Genomic DNA, 13,470 nt, shown 5'->3' on the forward strand with positions numbered 1-13,470 from the left:
AGATGCAAGAGGTGCCATCAAGGTGGTCGGACACATGCGCTGTTGGGAGACCTGTCAGCGGTTTGCAGACAGCAATCATGACGATCCATTGATTGGTCTTTTTCTTAGGGGGAGTAAGATGCTTGTATGAAGGCTTCAGACCCTGTCCGGCCCACCAGCGCCCATGTAGGATGGCTCAGAGGTGCAGGTGAACAGTATGGCTGCAATTTGACAGTCATGACCGCCAGCGCTGCTGATTAGATGCACATCCACCTTCACACGATTTCTTTTTTGAATGCCGATTCCCTACACTGTATTTTTGGGGGGCCGAGCAGGTGAACATAATGGCTGCGCTGCGGCACCCGAACGTGGTGCTGTTCATGGGGGTGTGCCTGGAGCCGCCGTGCGTGGTGTCCGAGTGGTGCGCGCGTGGATCCCTCTTCGATGTCCTCATCAAGGCGCGCTCCACCCCTGCACTCGCGCCGCAGCTCGACTGGGCCCGCCGCCTCAACATGGCCCTCGACGCAGCCAAGGTGTGGCCCATGTTTTTTTCCCCGCCGTGATTTCAGATGCCAATTCTGTGATGGATTTTTGAGTTAAGAGAGCATCTCACTCTTGATACCATATATATGGCGGCTCTGGCTGAACTGTAGGCCTCATGGGTTCGGCAGCGTTTTTGTGCCATGAATGCTCAAGGAACAGTATGAGAGGAGTCTGGTATGCAAGCATTTTGGTGCCTCTCTTCATGTGTCTGCGGGATTCAACCATACACGGTGCGGGGAGGTCTGGGTGTCTCTGCGCCTTTGTACCCATCATGTCAAAGTCCTTGCCCTAGTACATTTTTTGTCCAGCACAGAGCTGCTAAGCGTCCCCTTGGGGTCTCGAGCACAGCAGCCCTTTTGCAGGCAAGACAATTGATGTGCTTTGCTGTTTCAGTCCCAGGAAGCCGGTACTCAGAGCGTACTGAAAACGGCAAGTCTACAGAAATGTGCATTGCGGCTGGCTTGTGCGCTCTGCATATGCATGTTTGGAAAAAGGTGCATGGCTTGAATGAGCAAGACATGGCAAGGTGCTGGGGCTGCCTGTTGCAGGGCATGCTGCAGCTTCACACGCGCCAGATCATCCACCGCGACCTGAAGTCCCCCAACCTGCTGGTGGACAAGCACTGGCGGGTCAAGGTGTGCGACTTCAACTTATCGCGCGTTGAGTCCAGCGCACAGGACAAGACAACCTCAATCTCTGCCAACAACCCCCGCTGGCTCGCCCCCGAGGTCATCTCCAGCCGGGTGCGCTTTTTTCTGCCCACCTGCCTCTGCCAACACAGGCGCCTGCTACATGTCTCCCATGCTCTATCAAGTGGCGCAGGTTATTGTGTTATGGGGTGAAGGGAGTCGTGCCTTCCATGCTCGCCTGCTGAGATTGGTGAAAGAAGGCAAATTTGCGCGTTTTTTGGGATGCAGGGGGTGCAGGTTCAATTGCATCTCCCTGAAGTTGATTGATGACTCATGGCTAAGAATTGATTGTGGTGGGGCTGCAGGCGTTCTCCAAGGCGGCGGATGTCTTCTCCTTTGGGGTGGTCCTTTGGGAGCTCGCCACCTGGCAGCTGCCCTGGGAGGAGCTCAGCGTCTTCCAGGCATGCCCTTACTGTCATTTGCTTCACATTGCCAAACTCCTGTCCTTGTCCACATTTTGCCTCAACTGCATCAACCCAATTCCATGAGTACATCCATCTCTTCAACACACCTACGTGACCGGCTGGAAGTTGGCTCCAGCATATAAGTAATGTCAAGTGTCCGGCTGATGGCGGTGGGGTGTGTGGCAGATTATGGTGTCGGTATCAGAGAAGGGGCAGCGGCCGGACATCCCAGCGCAGCCGCAGGGGGGCACCTTTGAGGGCTGGGCCGCGTACGTGGACCTGATAGAGCGCTGCTGGGCGGCCGACCCGGCGCAGCGGCCCAGCTTCGAGGGCGCCATTACGGACCTGCGCGAGCTGCTTACGGAGACCGCCATGCTGTCGCGCCAGCGCCGCATCGAGGCGCCCATCAGTGAGGCCGGCAACCCCATCCATTCCGCCAAATTTCCTGGTGCGTGCCCGTCATGCTCACAGCTAAATGTAGATTTGGTGGCTAAATGTACGCTGCAGAACACTGCGCTAGGAGGTGTTCAACGCTGTTGATAGTGGGAGGCATGGCTTCTTTGACAACAGCTGCTGCCTTAAATCCTGTACCACAATGATGCATCTTCATCCCCTTCCGCTGGGTGCCTGCATCCGTTGGGGACTGTTCACGCGGCCAGCATATCACCTGTGCTGAAAGCGGTCATGCGCTGGGTTGCAGGGGCAGCGCAGATCCTGCAGGCCGAGCCGCTGCAGCCGCAGGCGGGGCCGCGGACGGTGAGCCTGGGGCAGGTGCACGGCCTGGCGGCCGCGGCACCGGACACCGACGGCCGTCGGTCAGACGCGAGCCCCTCGGGCTTCACGTTGCCCCTCCACGGCAGTGAAGACGGCTCGCAGCGCTCCTCGCGGCGCCTCTCGGCCGCCTCCGACCGCCGCTTCAGCGCTGACCAGCCTCGCAGCAAGTCCTCCTCCTTCGAGGCCGCCGACCCGCTGCGCCGCGCGCTGCAGCAGGGGGCACGGATGAACGCCGCCAATTTGCACATCCTGCACCTGCTCTCCCCGGGCCCCGGCGTCGCCTCGATCGCGCAGCAAAACCCGACCGGCAGCGGCGACGGCCCCGTGTCATGCCCGGAGCCGGCTCCGCCGCATCCGGTTCGGCGGATCATCGGCGGTAACGGCGGGGATGCAGACCCGCAGGGAGCTGAAAAGGCAGCGGATGCAGCGGCCAGCGGGGCCATGGCAAGCCCGTTCGGGCAGCCACAGCAGCAGACGAAAGAGGACGGGCCGGAGAGCGCTCAGGATGTGAGGGAGCGGGGTGAGGGGCCGGTGGAAGGAGCGCATTCGAGCGGCTGGAGTGATGCGCTGTGTGGGCCCAAGCTGTCCAAGGTGGACGAGGTGCAGTCGAGCATGGAGCGCGGCAGCGACAGCGAGAGCGACGGCAACCTCACCATGGACAGCCAGGGGCGCCAGGGCAAGACTTCTGTGCTGGAGGGCATACACGAGCAGGAGCGCAGCCAGCAGAGCAGCAGCGGCGGCTCCCGCTCCTGGGCCAGCGCCAGCTCCGGCTCTGCCGCTGCTCAAAGATCACCCTCCAACAGCCGCCCCAATGGCGAGCAGCAGCCGCCCTCCTCCTCCAGCAGTCCTAGCCACCGGGACCCCACCGCTGGCCTCCCCGGTGGGGAGGACGCCCCCGGGCGGCGTTCGGTCGAGCCGGCCACCAACTTGCCGGCCGGCTCCCGGGACCGGCCGCACGGCGAAGGGAACGCTGCAGCCGCTGCTGCCGGGACCTCGGCGGCCGAGCTGCAGCAGCTGACGCCGTTCGCGGCAGCAATTCAGGCTGCGACGGGGTCGGGAGCCAGCGGCAGCGGTGCTGAGTGGCCGTCGCCGGCAGACAGCGGGGGAGCGGAGGCATCGGGGGAACAGCCTCGTGGGCAGGAGCCTCAGCACCGCAGAGGTCTGCTGGGCAAAGTGTGGGCTTTGGGCAAGAAAGCTCTGGCCGTGCCACCTGCGGCAGGCAGCTTCGGACGGAGCAAGCAATAGTCTCACGGGCCTCATTTTCTTCAATCCATGTTGGCAGGTCTAGCTCAGGGTCTGAGTGATCTAGTGATACCGAGTCCACGCGAAGTTGACGCTGCAGCCTTTCTATGTGCACTATTGATGAATCACGCCGTGGGGTTTTCTGCGACAAATACTAAGATTTGACTCTAATACTTGGAGCTCCTGGTGCTTGTTTCAAGTGCCGCTTGTGGGTCATCCTTGGCTTGCCACCCTGCAATGGCTGAGTAGGTAAGGTACTGGGTTTTTTTATCTGTTGCATCTTCTGCTCAGTTATTGCCTGAGTGGGTCCCAGGGGATTGTGTTCCGCGATCTGGCTGTTTTGTGCTGTTTGCCGGCATGTTCACTTTGGCTGGGCAGCATCATTAAAACAGCGACAAGGTTCCTGGTCTTACTAACTGTGACATGCACGGCAACTTCTGCTGTGTTGTGCTTGGTGGGAATCAGGATGATCATCGTCAGATCCTCGCAAGAGATGAGTTCCGGCCAACAGTTCAACCTTATGCTGCAAGGCGAAGAGAGCTTTCCTTGATGAAGCACGACTAGACATTGCTGGGAGTGACTTTGTGTGAACGTCTGTCTTTGGCTGATCCCCGCTCATGGGAAAAAAAATAACACTGCACTATGTGTTTGCGGCACGGAAGCTGACCATATGATTTGTGATTGGGCGTCGGTCCCTATTAGGGTGATGCCTTGAATCAAGTGACCCTCAGTGGCAAGCAAAATTATGCATTTGTTGCTCGAAATTATGTGAAGGCAGTGATCTCTCCGGTCAGCAAGTGTGTCATGAAGGCCTGCTCCAAAAGAAAGTTCCCATAGCATTGCACTTCCTGTGTTGCAGCATGCAACTCGCATGCATGTCACTGTGCTGCGCACATGCGCACCATCATGGTGGTCGTGCACATTTGGTCTTGTGTAGAGTTTTACCCACTTGTCTCTATCCTGCAATTGCAGAGCAGTCCCAGTGCAGTTTGTGAAGCACACCATGCAATGGCTACCACTCCAAAGTGCACTCACTGACAAGTGCTGAAATATAAAAGTTACTAATTCTGTCTCACTGCAGTGGCATGCCAGTGGCCCGGCCCGGCACAGCCGGCGTGCGCACACATTTCAAGTTGTTTATAAAATTGTTAATTAAAAAAAATATTGCATGATCACATATTGCATGATCAAATATTCATGAAGTGTATAACATTGTCCAAGAGTGAATTCCAAATATAAGGGAGGAAAATGGAGAAGGGACAGATTCCCTCACATGGCAGCTTTGGGGTTCAGCAGCTGGCGGGAACCTCGCTGAGGGAACACCGCTGTACGACTGCTGCTTCGGTGTTGAAGTCGGCGGCCCACACATGTTTCCTGCAGTTAACTTCCTATCAAGCGACCTAGGAGCGATTTAGAAACGCTATACAGGTATTTGCAGGATGGTGTTATCTGTCTTTCTGCAGACTTGCTGTGTAAATGTTAATCAAAACAACAGTGCTGAGATGTTTATTGTGGTGTGCAGAAATATTGCCCAGTATGGCTGGAGAAGCTCAGAATGCCTACGATGCGCGCGCCTACGACTCCAAGATGCAGGAGCTGTAAGTTTCATGACGACCATTGATGCTGTTTGCATCATTGGTCTTGTTGTGGGCCACACACGTGAAGGCAACAAGATGGTTGGTCAAGAGTATTGAGCCTCAGCTGCTGTTGGATGCAGGACGGGCGAAGGCGGAGAAAGTTTTTACACCGAGTGGGAGGAGTCCTATGAGTCTTTCGATCAGATGAACCTGCACGAGAACTTGCTGCGTGGAATCTATGCCTACGGTACTGCTCAATCTCCTGTCTAGCTTGGTGCTGGTCGCACTCTACAGAATACCACATTGACATTGCATGCTGTTCTTCTTCATGCTGCTCCTCTGCTTTTCCTTCAGCTGTGAAATATTGGAAATTTTTTGGTTGCTTTGTTGAGGCAGCCCCTACTTGTGTCTTCGGCATTAGCACTCTTGGCGGTGTCTGTTTGGGGACTGTCTTGATGTAGGATGCACTTTGCAGGTTTCGAGAAGCCATCTGCCATCCAGCAGAAGGGAATTGTGCCTTTTGCCAAGGGCCTGGACGTCATCCAGCAGGCTCAGTCCGGCACTGGCAAGACTGCCACATTCTGCGCCGGTATCCTGCAGAACCTCGACTATAACCTTGTCGAGTGCCAAGCCCTTGTGTTGGCTCCCACTCGTGAGCTGGCACAGCAGATCGAGAAGGTGATGCGCGCTCTGGGCGACTACCAACAGGTGAGGGCTCCTTTCGCTGCATGGATCTTTTTTCATCAGGAAAGATGGTTTGATGATGTAAGATGGCAAGAATAATACTGTGTTAGGCTCTCAGCGCTTGTCCGCTGATCGAAGTTGAAATTCAGCGCGCTCGCTTTTGTGATCTCCGCCACTGAGAGGCTTCGATCGTGTGTGCAGGTCAAGTGCCACGCCTGTGTTGGTGGTACCAGCGTGCGCGAGGACACTCGAATCCTGCAGGGTGGCGTCCACGTCGTGGTCGGCACTCCTGGCCGCGTCTACGATATGCTGCGCCGTCGCGCACTGCGTGCTGACTCCATCAGGATGTTCGTGCTGGACGAGGCTGACGAGATGCTGTCTCGCGGTTTCAAGGACCAGATCTACGACATCTTCCAGCTGCTGCCTCCCAAGCTGCAGGTGATCCTTCTTGGAGCTTCCAGCCTGAGGAGGAAACACTCTTTGGCTGGGTCAGCCACCCGTCATTTTGTAAGCATAGACAACCCAGGACAGATGTAATGTGCAGGAGACTGTTAACCTGAACACTACGTGCATGTCTCAGGTTGGAGTGTTCTCTGCCACCCTGCCGCCTGAGGCCCTGGAGATCACCCGCAAGTTCATGAACAAGCCGGTGAGTCCTTCTCTATTGTCTGTCTCGAATGAGAAGTTGGACAGTCTACGTGTGTTGACAGGTGCATCCCATTTATGGCACGGCTCTGTTTTGTCTGTTCCATTGACCATTGACATGGCATTGACAATGGTATCTGACGGGGCATGGCATGCATGTGCAGGTGCGCATTCTGGTGAAGCGTGACGAGCTGACCCTGGAGGGTATCAAGCAGTTCTACGTGAACGTGGAGCGCGAGGAGTGGAAGCTGGACACTCTCTGCGACCTCTACGAGACCCTGGCCATCACCCAGTCCGTCATCTTCGCCAACACCAGGAGGAAGGTGAGCATCGAGTTTGCTTCAAGTGTGGGGGTTCAGTAACAGGCTCGAGGCAGCTATCATGGAACATCTGAGCCTGCAGTCCTGTCCACCTTGGGGTTTTAGTACAAGGCTGAAGGAACTGCAGGTCATAGATTGTTGAACAGTGTGGCGATCAGCAATCCTCCTGTTCATTGGCTGGGTCACTGCCCAGTAAGTGGCTCCGCCGTGTGGCCCTGCATTATGGTCAATTTGCAGCCGAAAGCGGCAGGGCTGATGGGGTGGCTGATGTGGCGCGCAGGTGGACTGGCTGACTGACAAGATGCGCGAGAGCGATCACACCGTGTCCGCCACGCACGGAGACATGGACCAGAACACGCGCGATGTCATTATGCGCGAGTTCCGCTCCGGCTCCTCCCGTGTGCTCATCACCACCGACTTGCTCGCACGCGGCATCGACGTGCAGCAGGTGCAGCTTCTGCCTCTCATATTTGCCAAGAGACAGTGCAGGACACAGGACAGGGCAGTGCGCGCGCCAAGATGGGAGGGAGGGCTGCCTCGTGGTGTGAGCATAATGCATCGATGGAACATACATCTCATGAGAAGGAGATGAGCTGCATATGTGACTCATGCAGAGCTGCACTGCCAGTTGCTGTTGAATGTGTTCACTTGGTGCTGGCATTGGCAGACCTCAAACATAGGAGTGATCACGGTGGTGAGAGGGTTGGCATGGGTGTGTGCAGGTGTCCCTGGTGATCAACTACGACCTGCCCACCCAGCCCGAGAACTACCTGCACCGCATCGGGCGCTCCGGCCGGTTCGGGCGCAAGGGAGTGGCCATCAACTTTGTGACCAAGGAGGACGAGCGCCTGCTGCAGGACGTCCAGCGGTTCTACAACACCGTCATTGAGGAGCTGCCCGCCAACGTGGCAGACCTCATCTGAGCACTGCGTCCAGCCTTATTGAGCCTGGGTTCAGCCGCCCTGAATGGGCGCACAAATAAGCAGCACTCAAGCAGAAGGAGCTATCAAGAAGCGGGCTTGCAGAGATGAATTTTGCAGATTGCAGCATGCGCGCCTGTGTGCCTGGTGACCCGGTGCTATGGCCAGTGAGCGAGCAGGGCAGCATTTTGCATCTCCGCAAAAGGGAATGTTTGCGCAGAGAGATAGATGTGCACAGACGAAGGGGCTGCAATGGCTGGGTTGACCCAGGATTGCATGGAGAAGGAGAAAAAGGGACTTTTGGTGCGCTGGGAGAGCTACCTTATATTAGCACCAAGAATAACAAGACAGCACCACCGCTAATGGATGGACACAAGTGCCGTATGTGTGCAAGAACGCGGGGGTACGTTGGGAGACAGCTTCTGAATAGAAGTGTTCTGGTGAAGGACAGAACCAGATGGCTGTGCCAGCTAGCACGGGGTGCATGCTCACAGTATAATGCCTTCTTGGGCAGCTTATCATGTTACCTGCTGTCTTGCCCTCATGCTGACAAAGTGCATCTCAGATCACCAGAAGTTGAATGAGTAATGTTCTGTATAGATCATGGGAGGTGTTCAACTGGGGTATGCAGTCGGCATGTTGATGCATGCCGCCTGTTTCATGGCAGGCTTGCCATTAAAGTAAACTCTTTGCGAGCAGCAACTTCAGCTTTTTCAAGCTTTTGAATTGTTGTGAGGAATCTTGACGGTTGCGTCTAGTGAGTGACATAGCAATGAATTTTGTAGTATCATACCGTAGGAATCCTACTTGCAAGGTAAAAATGTATCCTCCCGGCACGAGAGCCACGGCCAGGCATGTTGGTTCCAGAATCATTTTTGTGGCCAATGGCAAAAGGCACTCCCAGCATAGTAGCTCCGCTGCATGTCACATGCATTGCATCTGCGTGCATACATCTGTCACGATCCATGTGTGTGATTGACCTATTACCTCATGCCTATTCCTGATCACGCGTGCTCATAGCGCAAGGTAAATCAGCTTCTGCAGGCCATCAGGTCTCATCACAAGCACTCTTCTTCATCTCTTGCTGCACGTGCTAAGTCATGCCATGACGTAGCACGTCATGATGAGCTGTGACAAATAGAAGTCTCTCTACCAGAATCAATCGACAATTTCCAATTTCTTTCCAATTACTTTTAGAAAGTTATTTTCTACAGAGGATCTGAAATGGCAGACCAGAGTGTGAAAGTGTTGGTGGCTGACAAGCACACTTGGGCATCAACGTCTTCAGCAACCTCAGGCAAACGAGGGGTTGAACTCTTGAAGGCCATCGAAAGTATGTGCTCTGTAAATGGTCTGTACCTGATCAGGAATCCTAATCCAATGTGACACGCTCAGGTGTTGCTGCTGTGTCTAGATCCAAGGATGCCTAATATAGCTTGACTTTCACAGGCGTAACGAGATCGATTGTCAAAGACAACATCTCTTTTGAGAGCGACCGCCACCTGCTCGGTGCTGCTCCAGAGCAACAACAGCGCCTCCTGAAGGCTGTTCTTGATCAGCAATGGCCAGGCATCGAGGAGTATGGAGAGGTGCTATGCTTGCGCTGTACTAAACTAAAAATATTTACCTTTCAAGTCTCGCGCTTGGCGCACTCTATGCCGGAATCACTTAGACTGAACGTGCGATCTTTGGCCGGACAGGAGTTCTTCAAGGTCTATGCTGCTGCCTCGCGTCGGCAGCAGTTCACCCGTGCCTATGTGCGCAAGGCGCTTGAGACTCTTGACCACGGCTTCAGCACCTTTGATCGTAATCTGATCTACTATGCCAGCCTGGTCAACGATGCCTACGACTGCTGGTACAAGGCTTGGGCCAAGGCGGTCCAGGTGAGCCTGACTTGCTCCATTTGCAACAAGAATCCCCAGGCATTCTTGCATACTTGCACCTTTTCCATCACTGCCACCATGATTTAAAGAGAGAGCCATCTTTGTGCAGGGCAATGCCACAGCCAAGCAGCTGGCCCAGGATGACAAGGAGGGCAAGGTGCCAAAGGAGCTCTTCAACCATTACACCATCATCAGCACATCCCCGGACGGCCAATACACGCAGGCACCCTACGCCGCTGCCTTCCCTGCAGAGATCGGCAAGATTGTCTCCATCTTTGATGAGTGGATTGCAGGTACTCCAAGATCTCACATGCACACCTCCTTTCTGCTGTGGCTGCCATCGCCAGCAATGTTGCCATCTGTCAAGCAGGACGGGGTGATGCAGAATTAGTCATATGTCCACAGATTAAAGCAATACCAAAGTATCCGTGGGCACAATACTCAGTATTGTACAACCCCCCCCCCCCCTCCCCTTGACTGTATGTGTAATCTGTGGACACCGAGCCCCTGTGGAGTCCATCGAGGGGTAAAATTTTGGTTGCCTTTACTGCAGCTGAGTCTGCAGATGCACCTTGCCTCTGGGAGGAAACGCATGTAATGGTGAGAATATCATCAAACCAGCTTGAGCTGACAGGGTGATGTCACTGGGCAGAGATGTCCAAGGTAGAGGCAGAGGATACTGCAGTGAAGGCAGACTATCTCGACTACCTGAAGCAGTACCGGACATGTCTGGCAGAGACAGACATCGACAGGTTGGAGGACGAGTGGCGGATCCTGGATGAAAAGTGGATGCGCATTCGGTACTGGTGAGAGCATATCCTTAGTATCCTGCCTCCTCATAAGGCGCAGGTGTTCAGCTTGTTTTGTTGGCTGCTATCAATGTTGAAATTGTGCATCCAGTGGAGCAGGCATGCAAAATTGTGGTGACATGCTTGCAGGATTCAGATTGTTCACGACATTGAGTATGGGTATGGTGACCCACTGCGGACCAAGGTAAGCATTTTGTGATCCCCAATGCTTGCAATCACTCAAGTTTGGTCTTGACTACTACGTGCATGAAGCTCAAAGAAGATATTTGCCCCCTGGCACATTTTGCAGGTGTCCCCAGAGTTTTCCATCCGGCTGCAAGACCAGGACTATGCTGCTGAGAACGCCACCATTGCAAAGGTGACCTACGCCCTCTTATCACAACATCCTCACATTTTTGTCTCCTCCACAGTCTCACAAGAAATGCAGCACCCTCAAAGTGTTAAAATGATGTACTGAGGGGGACTGCACCATGTGCTCAGATCCAGGATGTGATGGTGGAGTATTTTCAGAAGCGCGAAGGGCAGCTGGCCAAGGAGGGCATTGGGGCGCTGAAGAAGTCCCTGGCTGCCATCTACTACCTGCCCTTCCAGTGCGGCGTCAACCTCTACTTTCGCTTCTCGGGCCAGTCCATCCCCAACAGGTGTGTACTGGATGTTGGAGTCTCCAGTGCTAGCGGTCTTGCTAGGTTTTGGAGCCGCCCAGTATCAAGGCCATACATGAGCAAGGAGCCGAAGAAGGTTGTGGGGGCAGGTCTGAGGTGCGGCAGGCAGAGGGAGTGAAGATCTACTTTGACCCGGTGTCGACTGCCGCGCGCGAGGAGTCTGCGCGCGAGCTGGCCGCTCGAGTACTGGCCGACCCTGCCAGGAACAGCATCGACACGGTGCGCATAGTTCTTCCCGTTATTTGCAAACCTGTGCAGAGAAGCTCATTTTGCATGGTGGTTAAAGGCAAAGTTGCAGCAGTGCCACCCTGAATGATGATACAGCCAGTCAGGAAATGTATTACTACCATAATTGTAGACAGCTCCCCCAGCAAAAGTGCAGAACAGTGCTTTCAATCTGCTCTTGACACCACCTGACGTGAATACAGCTGCTGTTTTTAGTGCGAATGCTTGATAATAGATGCCTGCCCACAGAAGAGACTCCAGCGTACAATATTCTCCATCACAACAAAATCACGGTGGCTTCAGGTGGGCACGATAGTGTGGCATGTGGCGGCGCATGAGATAGGGCACGCCATCTACGGCCTTGACGCAGTGAAGGACGCAATCCGGGTGTCCACCAAGACCCTGCTGGAGGAGCCACGCGCAGAGCTGACCGCCCTGCACACCATGCGCCTCCTGCTGCCCGCCGGCCTCCTCACCGAGGTGGGCCTCCATCCACATGCACAGCGCCTGACATGTGTCAATGTCCTTGAGGAGCTGGACCTCAGTCGGGCCCTCTTTGGGAAACCCTCTTGCCTTGTGGCTGCTAGGTAGTACTTACTACCCTTGCCTGTCGTCACATCTGATCAGGGCCTCATGATATCAGGCCCGTTTTAGAGGGGCTCAGCCGCCAGCAAGGCTCTTGGGACAGACATGGGTATCACTTGCAGTAAGAAAACAGTACCCAGCAGAATCGGGTTGCACATGTCCAAGTTGGTGTAAGAGAACAGTCCAGCGACTTCACAGCCAAACATGCGGTCACAGCCACAGGCGGCTGGATGCACAGAGCATGAAGTGACACATTGTTTTGTGTAGGCGGATGTGCAGGGGGCGGTGGCCAGCTTCATGCTGCAGGACCTGCGGCGCTTCCAGATGTTTGACAGCAGCGCCACGCGGCCCTACACAGTCAGCGCCATGGCCTGCTGGAAGCGCGCAGCCGACCTGGGCTACATCACTCTCGACACCCACAACAAGGTGCGGCCGCCCGCAGGCCCTGACTTACTGTGCTGTGCATGTGGACATCAGCCGCATGTTCTTGCAAGACTTTATGCTGTGGACTTCAGCGCGCATGTGCTCATGCACTGTGCTGTGCATTTAAAACATCTGCCCGTATGGCTTCAGTTCAGTATGCTATGCAAATAGCCCGCATACTTGCACATTGTATGCTGTGCATGCCAACCCAAAAAAAAGAATAGGCGCAGAGATATCGGCAAAATGAGCACCAGGGTAGGGCGTGGGGGCTGTATTATGTACATGCTTTGCTTTCAGCAGATGCAAACAGCAGGGATGGTGTGCAGGTGACGATTGATGACTCCAAGGTGCTGGCATTCCTGGACGAATCATCCAGGGTGTTCGAAACAATTCTGGATGCAGAGGACAGGAGCGATGGGCCCACAATCGAGAAGGTGCTGGCTGACATGGAGGCGGCTGAGACAGCGCCCATTGTCAAGTTCCTGATTGACGAGCTGTTCACAAAGGAGAGGAGCAAGGGAGCTTAGGAAGAGATTAGGAATGTTGTAGCTTCAGCGAGTCTCCAGTGCAGAGTCCGGCTCTGAATCCAGGAATAGCGTCTTTGGTGAAGAGCTGCTAATCTTCGTCAAGAAAACATGTACATGTCGCGAATCTGTGCAGAATAGGAAACTTCGCAAATATGTCAGTGCCGCTCAAGACTGCCTGATCGGTGATCAGCATGATGGCTTCTGCACCAAGCAGTCGGTAGTCCTCATGTCTAAATGGAATTTCTCAGGCGTTAGCTTGCAAACCAATCAGCAAATAATTGCTTGCTAGTAACAACGTAGTAATACATTGGCTTATGCAGAGAATATGAGGTTTCTTCAGCCTGCTGCAGTCACATTCATGCATGCAAGAGTGTTGGAGACATCCGTGCACGTATTCTGAGGAAGATGTACTTTTCAGCTTTCTTCAAACAAAAAAAAAGCAATCCTGTTGCCTCTGCACTCTTGAAGTCACCATCAACACAGAGCTCTGTTGACGTCTGGATCACCTCGTCCAAGACTAACGGAATACCTCATGGTCTCACGCATGCAAAATCCCCACGTTCCTTTTGAACACATGAG

At 54.5% G+C, this 13,470-nt stretch overlaps 3 protein-coding genes across 3 annotated transcripts; all 3 read left to right on the forward strand.

Moving 5' to 3' along the window:
- Window positions 1-311: 311 nt before the first annotated feature.
- On the forward strand, window positions 312-1,699 carry COCSUDRAFT_18717 (kinase-like protein; the record flags this gene model as incomplete). Its single annotated transcript, XM_005644762.1, has 3 exons — window positions 312-512; window positions 1,071-1,265; window positions 1,517-1,699. Coding segments are annotated over 3 exons (579 nt in total), but the record flags the coding sequence as incomplete, so codon positions are not given.
- A 3,322-nt stretch (window positions 1,700-5,021) lies between these two features.
- COCSUDRAFT_25465 (eukaryotic initiation factor 4A-like protein) lies at window positions 5,022-8,612 on the forward strand. The gene is made up of 9 exons (XM_005644763.1): window positions 5,022-5,059; window positions 5,154-5,229; window positions 5,349-5,455; window positions 5,684-5,916; window positions 6,094-6,330; window positions 6,473-6,541; window positions 6,702-6,860; window positions 7,138-7,305; window positions 7,580-8,612. The coding sequence occupies exons 2-9, from the start codon at window positions 5,168-5,170 to the stop codon at window positions 7,778-7,780; spliced, it is 1,236 nt and encodes a 411-aa protein (XP_005644820.1). The 5' UTR covers window positions 5,022-5,059; window positions 5,154-5,167; the 3' UTR covers window positions 7,781-8,612.
- A 346-nt stretch (window positions 8,613-8,958) lies between these two features.
- On the forward strand, window positions 8,959-13,209 carry COCSUDRAFT_67562 (hypothetical protein). Its single transcript, XM_005644764.1, has 12 exons — window positions 8,959-9,110; window positions 9,227-9,366; window positions 9,478-9,660; window positions 9,770-9,953; window positions 10,313-10,466; window positions 10,599-10,653; window positions 10,759-10,827; window positions 10,950-11,110; window positions 11,221-11,350; window positions 11,660-11,836; window positions 12,209-12,367; window positions 12,691-13,209. The coding sequence occupies exons 1-12, from the start codon at window positions 9,002-9,004 to the stop codon at window positions 12,889-12,891; spliced, it is 1,722 nt and encodes a 573-aa protein (XP_005644821.1). The 5' UTR covers window positions 8,959-9,001; the 3' UTR covers window positions 12,892-13,209.
- The last annotated feature ends 261 nt before the right edge of the window (window positions 13,210-13,470 follow it).

The sequence above is a fragment of the Coccomyxa subellipsoidea genome, assembly GCF_000258705.1.
Source record: "Coccomyxa subellipsoidea C-169, whole genome shotgun sequence".
NCBI classification, from domain to species: Eukaryota; Viridiplantae; Chlorophyta; class Trebouxiophyceae; family Coccomyxaceae; genus Coccomyxa; species Coccomyxa subellipsoidea.

Coding starts and splice junctions, on each gene's coding strand:
- COCSUDRAFT_25465 (XM_005644763.1), top strand. CDS start 5,168: ATGGCTGGAGAAGCTCAGAATGCCTACGATGCGCGCGCCTACGACTCC. Junction 5,230..5,348: donor GACTCCAAGATGCAGGAGCT/GTAAGTTTCATG, acceptor TGTTGGATGCAG/GACGGGCGAAGGCGGAGAAA. Junction 6,542..6,701: donor GCAAGTTCATGAACAAGCCG/GTGAGTCCTTCT, acceptor ATGCATGTGCAG/GTGCGCATTCTGGTGAAGCG.
- COCSUDRAFT_67562 (XM_005644764.1), top strand. CDS start 9,002: ATGGCAGACCAGAGTGTGAAAGTGTTGGTGGCTGACAAGCACACTTGG. Junction 9,954..10,312: donor CTTTGATGAGTGGATTGCAG/GTACTCCAAGAT, acceptor GTCACTGGGCAG/AGATGTCCAAGGTAGAGGCA. Junction 12,368..12,690: donor CTCTCGACACCCACAACAAG/GTGCGGCCGCCC, acceptor GATGGTGTGCAG/GTGACGATTGATGACTCCAA.